Source organism: Pelobates fuscus, chromosome 11 (genome assembly GCF_036172605.1).
Source record: "Pelobates fuscus isolate aPelFus1 chromosome 11, aPelFus1.pri, whole genome shotgun sequence".
NCBI classification, from domain to species: Eukaryota; Metazoa; Chordata; class Amphibia; order Anura; family Pelobatidae; genus Pelobates; species Pelobates fuscus.
Genome location: NC_086327.1, coordinates 81,596,737 through 81,613,253, shown reverse-complemented (window position 1 = coordinate 81,613,253; position 16,517 = coordinate 81,596,737). Strand labels below are relative to the sequence as shown.

The 16,517-nt window shown below is 40.5% G+C and overlaps 1 protein-coding gene across 5 annotated transcripts in view; it reads right to left on the bottom strand.

Annotated features, from left to right (window-relative positions):
- Positions 1-11,030: 11,030 nt before the first annotated feature.
- Positions 11,031-16,517, bottom strand: part of USP2 (ubiquitin specific peptidase 2) — a 91,898-nt gene continuing 86,411 nt past the window's right edge. For all 5 annotated transcript variants that reach the window (XM_063437001.1, XM_063436999.1, XM_063437000.1 and 2 more), the window contains 5 exons: positions 15,790-15,867; positions 15,221-15,299; positions 14,314-14,421; positions 13,172-13,292; positions 11,031-12,450 (listed from right to left, as the gene is read on the bottom strand). In XM_063437001.1, coding sequence (XP_063293071.1) covers positions 12,363-12,450; positions 13,172-13,292; positions 14,314-14,421; positions 15,221-15,299; positions 15,790-15,867 — 474 coding nt within the window. In that variant the 3' untranslated portion in view covers positions 11,031-12,362. The remainder of the gene's footprint in view (positions 12,451-13,171; positions 13,293-14,313; positions 14,422-15,220; positions 15,300-15,789; positions 15,868-16,517) is intronic.

Sequence of the window (16,517 nt, the reverse complement as noted above, 5' to 3'; positions counted from 1 at the left end):
ACTCTATTGTGACACCAGATATGAGTGGCAAAGTGGACTGGCAGAGGTTGGCAGAGTACACGCTGAAGGCCTGACACCCGCTTGAAGGACACTGACTGCTATAAGCTTACAGTGAAAAACTTTTTTTCTTTTTAAAGACACGCTATTGTGACACTAGATATGAGTGGCAAAGTACACTGGCAGAGGTTGGCAGAGTACACGCTGAAGGCCTGACACACCTGCTTGAAGGACACTGACTGCTATTAGCTTACAGTGAAAAACTGTTTTTCTTTCTAAAGGCACGCTATTGTGACACCAGATATGAGTGGCAAAGTGGACTGGCAGAGGTTGGCAGAGTACACGCTGAAGGCCTGACGCCCGCTTGAAGGACACTGACTGCTATTAGCTTACAGTGAAAAACTTTTTTTCTTTTTAAAGGCACGCTATTGTGACACCAGATATGAGTGGCAAAGTGGACTGGCAGAGGTTGGCAGAGTACACGCTGAAGGCCTGACACCCGCTTGAAGGACACTGACTGCTATTAGCTTACAGTGAAAAACTTTTTTTTTTTAAAAGGCACGTTATTGTGACACCAGATATGAGTGGCAAAGTACACTGGCAGAGGTTGGCAGAGTACACGCTGAAGGCCTGACACCCGCTTGAAGGACACTGACTGCTATTAGCTTACAGTGAAAAACTTTTTTTCGTTTTAAAGGCACGCTATTGTGACACTAGATATGAGTGGCAAAGTGGACTGGCAGAGGTTGGCAGAGTACACGCTGAAGGCCTGACACCCGCTTGAAGGACACTGACTGCTATAAGCTAACAGTGAAAAACTTTTTTTCTTTTTAAAGACACGCTATTGTGACACCAGATATGAGTGGCAAAGTACACTGGCAGAGGTAGGCAGAGTACACGCTGAAGGCCTGACACCCGCTTGAAGGACACTGACTGCTATTAGCTTACAGTGAAAAACTTTTTTTTCTTTTTAAAGGCACGCTATTGTGACACCAGATATGAGTGGCAAAGTGGACTGGCAGAGGTTGGCAGAGTACACGCTGAAGGCCTGACACCCGCTTGAAGGACACTGACTGCTATTAGCTTACAGTGAAAAACTTTTTTTTCTTTTTAAAGGCACGCTATTGTGACACCAGATATGAGTGGCAAAGTACACTGGCAGAGGTTGTCAGAGTACACGCTGAAGGCCTGACACACCTGCTTGAAGGACACTGACTGCTATTAGCTTACAGTGAAAAACTGTTTTTCTTTCTAAAGGCACGCTATTGTGACACCAGATATGAGTGGCAAAGTGGACTGGCAGAGGTTGGCAGAGTACACGCTGAAGGCCTGACGCCCGCTTGAAGGACACTGACTGCTATTAGCTTACAGTCAAAAACTTTTTTTCTTTTTAAAGGCACGCTATTGTGACACCAGATATGAGTGGCAAAGTGGACTGGCAGAGGTTGGCAGAGTACACGCTGAAGGCCTGACACCCGCTTGAAGGACACTGACTGCTATTAGCTTACAGTGAAAAACTTTTTTTCGTTTTAAAGGCACGCTATTGTGACACTAGATATGAGTGGCAAAGTGGACTGGCAGAGGTTGGCAGAGTACACGCTGAAGGCCTGACACCCGCTTGAAGGACACTGACTGCTATAAGCTTACAGTGAAAAACTTTTTTTCTTTTTAAAGACACGCTATTGTGACACCAGATATGAGTGGCAAAGTACACTGGCAGAGGTTGGCAGAGTACACGCTGAAGGCCTGACACCCGCTTGAAGGACACTGACTGCTATTAGCTTACAGTGAAAAACTTTTTTTCTTTTTAAAGGCACGCTATTGTGACACCAGATATGAGTGGCAAAGTACACTGGCAGAGGTTGGCAGAGTTCACGCTAAAGGCCTGACACACCCGCTTGAAGGACACTGACTGCTATTAGCTTACAGTGAAAAACTGTTTTTCGTTTTAAAGGCACGCTATTGTGACACTAGATATGAGTGGCAAAGTGGACTGGCAGAGGTTGGCAGAGTACACGCTGAAGGCCTGACACCCGCTTGAAGGACACTGACTGCTATAAGCTTACAGTGAAAAACTTTTTTTCTTTTTAAAGACACGCTATTGTGACACCAGATATGAGTGGCAAAGTACACTGGCAGAGGTTGGCAGAGTACACGCTGAAGGCCTGACACCCGCTTGAAGGACACTGACTGCTATTAGCTTACAGTGAAAAACTTTTTTTCTTTTTAAAGGCACGCTATTGTGACACCAGATATGAGTGGCAAAGTACACTGGCAGAGGTTGGCAGAGTTCACGCTAAAGGCCTGACACACCCGCTTGAAGGACACTGACTGCTATTAGCTTACAGTGAAAAACTGTTTTTCTTTTTAAAGGCACGCTATTGTGACACCAGATATGAGTGGCAAAGTGGACTGGCAGGTTGGCAGAGTACACGCTGAAGGCCTGACACCCGCTTGAAGGACACTGACTGCTATTAGCTTACAGTGAAAAACTTTTTTTCTTTTTAAAGGCACGCTATTGTGACACCAGATATGAGTGGCAAAGTACACTGGCAGAGGTTGGCAGAGTTCACGCTAAAGGCCTGACACACCCGCTTGAAGGACACTGACTGCTATTAGCTTACAGTGAAAAACTGTTTTTCTTTTTAAAGGCACGCTATTGTGACACCAGATATGAGTGGGAAAGTGGACTGGCAGGTTGGCAGAGTACACGCTGAAGGCCTGACACCCGCTTGAAGGACACTGACTGCTATAAGCTTACAGTGAAAAACTTTTTTTCTTTTTAAAGGCACGCTATTGTGACACCAGATATGAGTGGCAAAGTGGACTGGCAGAGGTTGGCAGAGTACACGCTGAAGGCCTGACACCCGCTTGAAGGACACTGACTGCTATTAGCTTACAGTGAAAAACGTTTTTTCTTTTTAAAGGCACGCTATTGTGACACCAGATATGAGTGGCAAAGTGGACTGGCAGAGGTTGGCAGAGTACACGCTGAAGGCCTGACACCCGCTTGAAGGACACTGACTGCTATAAGCTTACAGTGAAAAACTTTTTTTCTTTTTAAAGACACGCTATTGTGACACCAGATATGAGTGGCAAAGTACACTGGCAGAGGTTGGCAGAGTACACGCTGAAGGCCTGACACCCGCTTGAAGGACACTGACTGCTATTAGCTTACAGTGAAAAACTTTTTTTCTTTTTTAAGGCACGCTATTGTGACACCAGATATGAGTGGCAAAGTACACTGGCAGAGGTTGGCAGAGTACACGCTGAAGGCCTGACACACCCGCTTGAAGGACACTGACTGCTATTAGCTTACAGTGAAAAACTGTTTTTCTTTTTAAAGGCACGCTATTGTGACACCAGATATGAGTGGGAAAGTGGACTGGCACAGGTTGGCAGAGTACACGCTGAAGGCCTGACACCCGCTTGAAGGACACTGACTGCTATAAGCTTACAGTGAAAAACTTTTTTTATTTTTAAAGGCACGCTATTGTGACACCAGATATGAGTGGCAAAGTACAATGGCAGAGGTTGGCAGAGTACACGCTGAAGGCCTGACAGACCCGCTTGAAGGACACTGACTGCTATTAGTTTACAGTGAAAAACGTTTTTCTTTTTAAAGGCCCGCTATTGTGACACCAGATATGGGTGGCAAAGTACACTGGCAGAGGTTGGCAGAGTACACGCTGAAGGCCTGACACCCGCTTGAAGGACACTGACTGCTATTAGCTTACAGTGAAAAACTTTTTTTCTTTTTAAAGGCACGCTATTGTGACACCAGATATGAGTGGCAAAGTGGACTGGCAGAAGTTGGCAGAGTACACGCTGAAGGCCTGACACCCAGACGCTTGCAGACAACTAACTGCTATTCAATCTATTACAGTGAAAAATATGTTTTTGTTTTTAAATGCAAGCTATTGTGACACCAGATATGAGTGGTGGCACTGGGCAAGTGGGCACAGTATCCACTGTGAGCCTGACACAGAAGCTGGCAGGCAGGCAGGCAACTGCAATTACATTACACAAAAAAAAAAAAAAAAAGCAGACTGATGTTCTAGCCCTAAAAAGGTCTTTTTCGGGTGCTGTCCTTACAGCAGAGATCAGATGAGTCCTTCAGGACTGTAGTAGACACTGAATACCCTAGCCTAGCTATCTATTTCCCTATCAAATGAGCAGCAGCTACACTTTTCCTCCTCTATCTGAGAATGCAGCTTCAGAATGAATCTAAAATGGATGCTGTAGAGGAGGTGGGAGGGTCTGGAAGGGAGGGTCTGCTGCTAATTTGCTGGAATGTGTCTGCTGACCGTGAGGCACAGGGTCAAAGCTTACTCCATGATGACGAATAGGGGGCGGATCGAACCGCGCATGTGTTCGCCCGCCGTGGCGAACGCGAAACACGCTATGTTCGCCAGGAACTATTCGCCAGCGAACTGTTCGGTACATCACTAACCAAGTGTAGTGGTAATAAGCATTTTTTCTGCCTTTTTGACACACATAGTGAGTTTACACAGTATATTTTGCAAATCGTATGTGTGCCAAGATTGTATAATAATTTATATGTTTCTCAGCTATGTCATCTGAGTACAGCGATACCCCCATATGTACCTTTGCCAGGTATATGTGGACATGAAAGGGGCACATTTGAGACACAGCCATTCCAGTTTTTTTCAAAATTTTAATTTTTACGCTGTGCCCATGCCCCATTTTAGAGTATTTTACCAGGCTATATAATCTAAATACCCCATAAAGCCATACCATTTTTTTAAAGAAGAAATCGCAGGGTATTTCTAAAGGCATATTTTGAACCTTAGTGTGTGATAATTTTTCCGCTAGCTTGTACCAAGTGTAGTGATAAGTGTTTTTTTCTGCCTTTTAGACACACAAAGTGAGTTTGCACAGTATATTTTGCAAACCTTATGTGACATATGTTGCTCAGCTATGTCGTCTGAGTACAGCAATACCCCCGTATGTACTTTTGCCAGGTGTATTTGGATGTTGAAGAGGCACATTTGAGACGCAGCCATTCAGGTTTTTTTTTAACTTTGAAGTTTTACGCTGTGTCCATGTTCCATTTTTGAGTAGTTTAGATGGTTGGTTATTGAAACTTTCCTACAAACACATACTATTTCTTAAAGGATACACCCTGAGGTAATTCAAAAGGCGTAATTTGAACATTAGCGTGGGATCATTTTTTCTCTAGTTTGTTCCAGGTGTAGTGGTAATGAGTGTTTTTAAAAAAAAATTTTTACTTTTTTAAACTTTTTTTACTTTTTAAAACTAGTATTTAAACTATTTTGCTTATTAATTTTTGTAAACTTTTTAAACTGTTTTTTTTTTTTACAGATTTAACATTTTTATAAGCTTTTTTTTTTTTTACCATTAAACCATAACTAGCAGTAAGCAGCACTAACAGTAAATTCCCCACTTTCCCATAACTCCCACCCACCCCAGCTAGCAAAATATATAATTATAAAATATTTACATTAAATAATTAAATAAACCCCTGAGGGTTAAAAAATAAAAGTTAATCCTCAGGGGTTAAAAAAAAAAAATAAATTAGATCACAGTATAATACTGTGATCTGTATTTTGATCACTGTAGGCAGTGATCGACTGGTAAAGAAGGGGTTCATTTTTATTTGGACTGGGTAAAGGAGGGTGTGTTTTTTTTTTACTTAAATTATTAAAACATTTTTTAAAACTTTTTTTACTTTTTAAAGCTTATTTTAAAACTTTTTTTAACGTTAACCCCTAGTTAGGCACATACCAAATCTCCCAATTCCTCACTAACTTCCACCCACCCCAGCTAGCTAAATATATAATTTTAAAATATTTCAATTAATTAATAAAATAAATTTAACCCCTGAGGGTTAAAAAAAAAATAACCCTCAGGTAAAAAAAAAAAAAAGAATCAGATGACAGTAAAATGTAATCCCTGCCTATTGATCACTGTAGTCATTGATCAATTGGCAGGGAAGGGATTCATTTTTTATTTAAGATGGGTAAAGGGAGGTGGGATTTTAATTAAGCTTTATTTATTTATTTAATTTTTTAACAGGGAAGCAGATCATCACTGATCTGTCTCCATGCACTTCACAGAACTCGGAAGTGCAGGGAGGCGGTTGGTAATAGACATGTGCAATTCGTTTCGGTCCGAATATGTATTCGGACGAATTTTGGACAATTCGGACATTCGGGTACTTCCGAATGTCCGAAGTGCCGAAGGTCCCAAAGTTTCGAAATTACCCAATTTCCGAAGTTCTGAAGCACAGTATTGCCTAAGTACTAATATACTTACCTAGTGAAAGAAGAAGAATGTTACATTGTAAATAATTTTAAATAAAAAGTATACAAACATAGCCAGGATTCAGTTGTAAGCATTTACAGCAATCAAGTAACATACATTCATATAAAATGTAAGTTACTTGGCCAGTCAATGTAATGACAGGAATGAATAAGTAGATAACTCCCTAATTCCCACGGTATTAGGGAGCTATCTACTTAAAGGCTGAAAGACCTAAATTGGTCTTTCAGCCAAATTTACTAATACTAAGTAAAGATTACTTAGTATTAGTAAATGATGCCCCTACTCGCTATACTGCGAGTAGGGGCATGTCTATTAAACAGTGAGCAGCCTAAAATAATGGGGGGGGACCTATTGTCCTCCCCCGGGCCCCCACCCCTGAGCGGTGGGTGGGGGCCCTAAATCAGAACAGGGGGGGACCTAATGTCCTCCCCCCTGGCCCCCACCCCTGAGCAGTGGGTGGAGGTCCTACATACTAATAAGGGGGGGGACCTAATGTCCTCCCCCCCGGCCCCCACCCCTGAGCGGTGGGTGGGGGCCCTACAGTAAAATAAGGGGGGGGACCTAAGGTCCTCCCCCCTGGCCCGCACCCCTGAGTGGCGGGTGGGGGCCCTAAATACTAAAAAGGGGGGGGACCTAATGTCCTCCCCCCTGGCCCCCACCTCTGGTTTTTTATTTGGCCTTTTTGGGGGCTGAAAAAAGATTTTAGAAGAAAGAAACATCGAATGGGAAGTTTTTTTTTTTTTTTTTTTTACAGGTACTTAGTTAAAGGCCCCCCCTCATTAGTTTTTAAGGTGAGGGGGGTAGGTAGGGGGATACATTTTTATTGGGGGGGAGGGGGTGACTAGGGGTTTGGGGACCCCTAGTCACCTGGGGGGGACATTTCTTTAGGGCCCTGGGGGGAGGGGTGGGGGCCAGGGGGGAGGACACTAGGCCTCCCTTATTTTACTGTAGGGCCCCCACCCACCGCTCAAGGGTAGGGGTGGGGGGGAAGACATTAGGTCCCCCCTTATTAGTATTTAGGGCCCCCACCCACCGCTCAGGGGTGGGGGCCAGGGGGGAGGACATTAGGTCCCCCCCTTAGTAATTTTTACTTGGTATTAGTAAATTTGTCTGAAAGACCAATTTAGGTCTTTCAGCCTTTTGGTAGATAACTCCCTAATACCATGGGAATTAGGGAGTTATCTACCAAGCGGCTGCAAGAGACGTCCCGAGGTGCCGAAGTCCCGAAATTCCAAAGTGTCGAAGTGCCGAAGTTGCCGAATTTCCGAAGTTCCAAAATCCTGAATTTCGGAATGCTGAACCGAACCGAAAATTTTCCCCATGCACATGCCTAGTTGGTAAGTCCCTGCAGCACATGTGCTTACTCTGACAGCCTGTCAGAGCGAGCACAGCTGCAGGGTAGCGCGATCGGGTGCTCCCGGTCTGCCTCTAATATAGAGGCAGAGCGGAGCATCGTTAACCCCGTGATCACAGCGATCTGGGGTTAATTTTAACCCATGACAGACCTGGTCCATCACCCGTCATCATTATGGGGTTAATAGGCCAACACATAGCCAATTAGCAGCAGGAAGACCAAAATTAGGTTGTAGCGGTAAGCCAGCCTAGAAGCATATGGTCTAGTGAAGCTGTGTGTCAAGGAAGACTGCTAATTGCAGTTCATGAGTAGCAGGATGGCCATGTAAGGGTAGTATGAGAATTAGTGGATGTATGAAATGATAGGACGTAGGTCAATTAATGGCCATGTAAGGGTAGTATGAGAATTAGTGGATGTATGAAATGATAGGACGTAGGTCAATTAATGGCCATGTAAGGGTAGTATGAGAATTAGTGGATGTATGAAATGATAGGACGTAGGTCAATTAATGGCCATGTAAGGGTAGTATGAGAATTAGTGGATGTATGAAATGGTAGGACGTAGGTCAATTAATGGTTATTGCGCTGTAGAGCACTTGCAATTCACATAGCGAAGCAAAATGGCAGACCTTCTCCACACCATAGCGTGTATATAATTCGAGCTGTGAGAAGCCCGTAATGACAGGACTATTAATTGGAGATGACAATGATGAGACATTTGAGTAACATGGTACCGCTGATCACAACACAAGTATAGGCCCTTAGCGGTGTCGTAGTATGGCCGTATGAAACATACATTGTGGAAGGAAAAGTGAGGTCTTATATAAACGTATATGTGTGATGTTTTGCATTTCTCATCGGGACTTAATAATTTCACCTTAAATGAAGATTAACCACTATACCCATTACTGAGCATTAAACATAGAGTTGAGAGTAGGCTCTAAAGACTAAGTTAACTTACGCACTTCATTGTAGCCCTTTTCTACCCACTGTTTTTAGAGTGAGCATATATTTTTATAAAAAACTTGCAAAGTTGCATCTAGACAAACCACAAGACTTCTGGAACAATGTCACAACACCTCATACCAACTGTCAAGCACTGTGGTAAAGGGTGATGTTTTGATTTTTTTTTTTTTGCCACCACAGGACCTGAGAACCTTGCAGTCATTGAGTTGACTATGAACACCTACCTCTGTATACCAAAGTATTCTAGAGTAAAATGTGAGGCCATCGGTCCGACAGCTAAAACTTGGCAGAAATTGGGTTATGCAACAGGACAATGATCCCAAGCACATCAGGAAATTTACAACAGAATGACTGGAAAATAAAAGAATTAAAGGTGTTGCAATGGCCAAGTCAAAGTCCAGACCTGATTGAAATGGGGTGTGGTGGGACCTTTAGAGACCTGTGCATAAACAAATGCCATCAAACCTCAATGAACTGATGCAACAAAGAAGAGTGGGCCAAAATTCCTCCACAACTGTGTAAGAGACTGATAAAATGATACAGAAAACTATTACTGCTAAAAGTGGTTCTACAAGCTATTGAATTATAATGTGTACTTCATTTTTCACATATGGTTTCTCCGTTTTGGCTTTTGAAAAAATGTTTTGCTAAATAAATCACCACCGTCTAGATGTTGTTCATCTTAAATTGTACTAATTTTAAACACCTGCTAAGGAACAGATTATGGTTATTATGTACTGATATGTAAAACCATATAAATCAAAGAGTTACATAGCTGAAAAGAGACCTGCGTCCATCAAGTTCAGCCTCACATTTGTTTTTGGTGTTGATCCAAAGGCAAAAAAAAAAAAAAAAGTCTCAAGCGCTCCCAATTGTGTAACAAACTGGCAAAAAAAATAATCCTTCTTGACCCCAGAATGGCAATCCAGTCTCAGTTGATCACTAACCTAGTGTGAGGAACCGTAACAAACACATTGGCAAAATCCAAGTAGATCACATCCACTGCAACACCCTGATCTATACTTCTACTTACCTCTTCGTAGAATGCAATTAGGTTAGTTTGACGTGACCTATGTTTTATAAAACCATGCTGATTATTGCTAATAACAAAGTTCTTCCCAATGAATTCAGGAATATTATCCCTTAATAACCCTTCAAATACATTTCCACCCACAGAAGTTAAGCTCACAGGTCTATAATTTCCAGGAAAAGATTTTTAACCCTTTTTGAATATAGGAACCACATCTACCTTCCTCCAATAATCCTGTACAATACCTGAATGAATATAATCTAGAAAGATTAAATACAGAGGTTCACTCATTTCCACACTTAGCTCCTTAAAGTGGTCATGCCGAACTTACCTTTGTTTAATCAATTCCTCTTCTCTCCCTCTGTCAGGATCTGTTCTTCATTTCTTCCTGTCTACTCTAGTTTTCTAGAGCAGACACTAGACAAAGTAGGGAGAAAATTGCTCTGACCATCGGAAATGGAGCACACTTTGTGCCTCCGCTAGTCAGAGATAGTCAGGTGTAGGAAACCTCCATAAGACAAGTAGTCCCTACTTTGTCTTGTGTTTTAAAGAAAACTAGATCAGACAGGAAGAAACAAAGAACAGATCCTGAGAGAGGGAGAGAAGAGGAATCAATTAAAGGAAAGTAAGTTCGGCATGACAGTGTGTATGTGCACACTTAAGGGACTATCCAGTGCCAGGAAAACAAATCCGTTTTCCTGGAACTGCAGAATCCTGCAGTGCCCCCCTGCCTGCTACCCCCCATCCCATGTTGCTAAAGGGGTTAAAACGCCTTCAGTGACTTACCTGAATCCAGCGCTGTTGTCCCTTGGCGCTGGTCAGGCTCCGCCCACGCTCTCCCCCACCGAGACCTAATGTGCATGCGCGGCAATGGCCACACGCGCATTATACTTCCCCATAGAAAAGCATTATTTAATGCTTTCCTATGAGGATTCAGGTGATGCTGGAGATCCTCATGCATAGCGCATGGACGTCCAGCGTAGTTTAAAACACTTTGTGTTTTAAGAACCCGGAAGTCCCACTAGAGGAGGACTTAACCCTGCAAGGTAAATATTGCAGTTTATAAAAACTGCAATAATTACACTTGCAGGGTTAAGGTTGATGGGGGTTGGCACCCAGACCACTCCAATGGGCAGAATTGGCCTGGGTGCCCCTTTATTTATTGGTATTTGTTTTGTTAATCTTTATGAAATAAGACCACAATTAAAATACTGCATACGTATAGGGGCAATTTTTCTTTAAAAAAGTTATAAAGTGACTAGTTCGTTTGTATGTAGCATTTAACTCTCAAAATTCCAAAGCTGAAATTTGAGCAAGGTGGAGCAAATACATGCAGTGTATATATACTGTATATTACAAAGACCAGAAGTCATCATGGTTTGTAAAAGAGTGTAATTAGGATATGTACATTTGCATAGAACATAGTCAGACTGAATATAGAGTTCCCTTCATACAAATCCTAGACACTTACATGGTAAGCACTGGCTCAGTGAGACAGAGGAGCCTGTTGTATGACCCACTCCTCCCCAAAATTGAATGTGCAACCTCAAAAATATTCACTTCCTGAGAGGTTAGTACATAATTTATCTATGAGGCACATCTTGCTCTACACACTGGGTACATAAACACTGCAAGCATACAGGTTGTTCCGTACATCACACATCTATAGAGTAGGTATGCATTTCTGATAAAGAAATTATGCAAACAAATATTATTTTTCTCCACCTCTTTCTACCACTTCTAATAGCCTTTTGGTTTTCATTAAACTATAACGCTCATTAAACTGAAATAGCTAGGGGAAGAATTCAGCTTACCAAATATTGCGGTCGACAGATGGACCTTTCATATGGAGTGGTTCTTTATGTGGTATATTCTTTAAATCCACCCAACTTTTACAAACATATCATTCCAGAACATATTCATCTCTTCTGAGAGCTCCACTGGGCATTACTTTTAATTCATTAAAAGCACACTGCACTCTTCAAACATGCAACATTATGTACAGCTATGACTTGATGACAATATCATTTCCCAACCTTTTCATAATTAGGCTCGTACAAATAGGCTCCTGCAATGCAGTTGGGCTTGAATGCCTAATTCATTGAGTGAAATAACACTCTTTAACCACTCATGAAGCTAGATTAGGCAAACGTCTACATATAGGTTTCCAATAGCCTTTATAACACTAAATTATTAAATTCCTAACACTGTTTCCGAAATACATATTGAATTCCTTTGATGAAGACGGACAGTCATGTATTTTTAAACAGGTGCAAGTCAGTGAGTTGCTTCTTAAAACCACTCTACACGCTATTTGAGAATCAGCAGGTTAATGGTAACTCTATGCAATACTGAAGACAACCAGCAGAGGGATCAGCAGACCACACTACCTAAACTGCAACTTAAATGGGAACTGTGTCTTCACCACAGAGCTGGAGGCAACATCCGTTTTCCTTCATTTGCCAAATGCTGCTAGTAGAAAAGGTTCATTTAGCTTCCACTGGAAATGCAGTTTGTGTTTTCTGGTTGCTTAGATAAGGCAAAATGGTTGTTTATATTAAATGCTGGTGTTGTTTAGTCTGTGTGCACCCAACAAAATCAGAATAATAAAAAAATAAATACAAATTAAAAGTAGAGTGTGTCTCTGCAGCAAATGGGTTTCTGTTTCTGAATGGTGCACGTTCGAGGTATTAGATGTTGTAGGAGTTCACATTCGAGAAGAGGGACCAGACAACTCATAGAACAGTACATATGCGTCACTGCTTCTAACTTGGCTCGAAGACATTGCTGTAACTCTGAATGAGAATGAAAGAGATACATGTTTAATAGGTCTTGGAAGGTGATAAAAAAATACGGTATACAAGGAAAATAGAAAGAATTTGCAAATGCCATACAAAAAAACTGAAGGACTAGAGAGTGAAGAATCAGAAAGGGTTCTAAAGTTGTTTGAGGGTAGAATGGGACGGTAGAGAAGGTGATAATGCAGTAAAGAAGGAGTGATCAGAAAAATATGGAAAGATTAAATAATTTAATTGAGGTAATTGGAGTAATGGAAGATAATCCAAAAAAGCTAAAAATAAAGTTTGTGATTTAGTACTTTTAATTAATGTATCTGTTTAAAGGGACACTATAGTCACCAGAACAACTACAGCTTAATAATTATATGCAGGCATTTTCAAGCAAACACTGCCTTTACATCGCCCCTAGGGACACCTCCAAGTGGCCACTCCTCACTATTTGCCAAGTTGCTTGGATTTTCCCCAAAGCTCATGCTGACCTTAATGTGAACTCAATTAGGAGCTCCATCCAGGAATAATTTGCCCAAGATGATCAGGCAGCAAGCATTCAAGTCAAGACACCAGTGGGATCAGACAATGCAAGGTCCTAAATGATGAGGTATCCACTCATGTAGTAAGTCTCATGTTACATCCCCTACACAGTAATCACATCTCAGATCCACTCAGAAAACAAATAAAAACCAAGGAATGTGTGGCAAGACGTAATACGTGCATTTACCTTGAGTCATTAAAAGTGTACCACTCTCCATTATTGGGATTCTTGCAGTAGGCTGTGTAATGTCCTCCCATAGTGGTACCCGTATGATTGGACACAGCGTACAGATTATATTTTGTATGAGCTACAAAAAAATAAAAAAGGCATTATCCATGGGAATTTTCAGCAGTGTATACATCCTTTACAATAAAATAACATTACAAGCACCATAACCACTACAGATCACTGTAGTTGTGATGGTAAAGCTGCCAGTAGTGACCCCCTCATTTATCGTAAGTAGTCAAATCGTATTTGGGTGGTGCTGAAGTGGCTTCTAAATGTAAAAATTGGCAAGATAACAAACTAGAAAATCAACAGCGAATGACAAAATCCGCCATCCTTCCTGATGCCCAAAGTGTTTTCGTTTTTAGTGGACAGAGTGCCCACACTGAGCAAGTAAAGATAAGCACATACCTACTGATAATTGTATGTTAAAATCCAATAGCTTAGCCTTTATTCACCCTCATAAGTCCTTTAAAATTCAAAAACACAATTATTTGTGCCTCCGAGATATCAGTGACATTTCAAACTAGATGTATGTAATGGGAAATTCAACCAGGAGAATGCGCCTTGATAAAGTATTGTTTTAATGCAAAACACATATACTGATGTCCCATGGCTGCATCTACTTTGAGATGGCATTGATATTTTGGATACACAAATATTTTTATTTTTGAATTTTAAATTCGCTATGGGGGAGAACACAGTTGTATTTTAACATAAGTCTGTCAGTCCTTCTGGGAGTGACTCTCCTGTGGAGTCCGACAGTACTGAGAACAACAATACACGTGCTGCCTTGTTTACATGGGAGTGACACTATATTTTATATCATATTGAATTTTGTGCTGCTATATCTACTCAGAAGTGTGGGGGGTGGGGGGTGGGGGTTGGCTTAGGGACAATTGTGTTGGTGCTGCTTTACAATATTATTATCATCAAGATCAACTCTTACTTTGCAATAATACACAGCCTGGTATACCCCCTCTCTCATGACATAATACAGCAAGACTAAAGGATTTCTGAACATATATACACATATCACAACGAGTTGTACAAATCAGAATTCTGTTTAAAATAAATGTATGCTAAAGTACTAATGGACTCACAGCTTGGTTCAGAAGAGAATTCACGCAAATCTAAGTCTTTAAGAGGGAAGTTCACAAATGTGGAAAGTTTACTGCTTCTGATTCGAGCTTCAGAGAATCTCTTGAGATCTACAATAGTAGTTAAGGTGGAGAACCACAAGATTCCAAAAAACAATATAAAACATTAAATGAATTTTAAAAGCGATAAAGACCGAGGAATACAGTAAAAAGACTTTAGATAAAATACTAGCCACCAACAAAAAAATAAAAATAAAAAGTGTTCTTTTGGGAAGCAAAAAGGCATAATATTCCTACATATTTAGTGATAGCTGGTAAAGTTTAAAGATGATGGGGTGCTATCCACCCTGACTTGTTGGGCTTTACCCAATTAACCTCATAAGTTGTGACTAGAAAGCCAGCTCCGTCTTCAGTCATCAATAAAAAAAAAAAAAAAAAAAGAATTGAAAACTGCAGATATAATTATTACATAAATGTTGTTTTTTTTGTTTTGGTTTGTTCGTTTTTAAACACACCCTTATCAGTTCTTACAATGCCAAATGTTTCTCTCTTTTGCAACATTTTGTATTTTTTAGACATATATACTACTACGGTAATTAAACTTTGTACACTCTGAAAATAGAGTATAAATAAGTATAAATCTGAAGTTTAGATACCACCGGGTAAAAACATTAAAATATACAAGGCTAAAAATGTAAAAAACAGAAAATATCCAAGTTGCCACATAGGCCTGTTCGGCCTGCAATTTGAAAAACAATTTACTCTTTAGTAAAGAACCTGGAATATATACTGCTTATTTATCCATTTGCCTCACACCCTCACCCATTATCTATTAAGTCCATGGTACCATGTTTCCACTGTAGTGGACACCCAGAGTGTAATAAACAAACATATTAAATTAGAAGGATACGGAGTACAAGAATCTTGGGAAATTTCTGTACGGTAAACTTCTTGGTGCATCTTCTTCGAGCTTTGCACCTGCAACAGGTCTTTGAGAAAGAAATATAATAAGAGTAAGAGAATGAGCATATAAGCCACATTTTAGAAAAGACATACAGTACAGAACAATTCAGAAGGATACAATAAAAAAAGGGATCACGATCCCTAGAATGACCACTTAAATTCACAAATAAAATAGTGGGAGCAAAAATAAGCTATCATGAAAAACTAACCAAGCTCCCATTATGTAATCTACCAAATTAGTTGTATTTCCCTTTGATTTCTCAATACAATTTCAACACAAAAGGATCTGTACTGTGGTGGCACAATGTTATAAACAACTGATTAGTAAATAAAGCAGACTGGCCAATACCCTTAAGCTGGGATACGAGACAAGGTGCAATACTTATTTATCCATACAATTAGAACCATATATTGAGGGTGTTTTTACACTAGATATTCTGAATGTCATTACTTTTTAAAGCATCTAGTAGACTTATAACCGTGCTAAAAGTAAATCTGAATTCATGAGACACTCACTGGCTTTTCTTCTCCATCAAGTACATCTTCCTTGGTGAAGAGACGGATGCAGTCCATCAAAGACACTTCAGGTGTCTTCTGTACAAAACAGTGTGGGAAAAAAATAAATGGTACATTATTTACATTTCACATGCATAAACTATATTTCTATTCAATGATTCTTAGTCAACCAATGTCTCTTCTCGAGAGATCCAAGTACGGTATGTAAGAACATGCAGTAAAAGGTTAGAGGTTTTTTTATTAACAGGAGGGCTTTTCCCTGGTAATTGAAGGGCTACTTCTCGAAACACCCATATTGATGTGGTCATGGTGCCTAGAGTCTATACGTGCAATGTTTAGCTATGAATCGCTGCATATACAGAGTTGTGACATCAGAGGAAGAGGATCTCGTAGTGAAGGGAGAACTTGGTCTCGTTGCTAAAATGGAGGTAAGTTTTACACCTTTAGGGTTACCGGTATTTTTAAAGTTGGAGTGGGGTGGAATCAAGAGAAGGAAGGATTACTCTAACCAAAACCAGTGTTTTGTAACCATTTAATTCAATAGCTGCTTTTTTTTTTTTATTATATTTTTTACTTTTTTTTTCCCCTTCAGATTTTCAAATATAAATCAAATAAAATAGACAGGGGCTTACAATATCGCAAGTCTGATATTAAAACAGAAATCTTGTGTAAGTGAGAGTGAAGTCGTTACAATTTGTGCTTGATAGCATATACACTTAACGCAATGT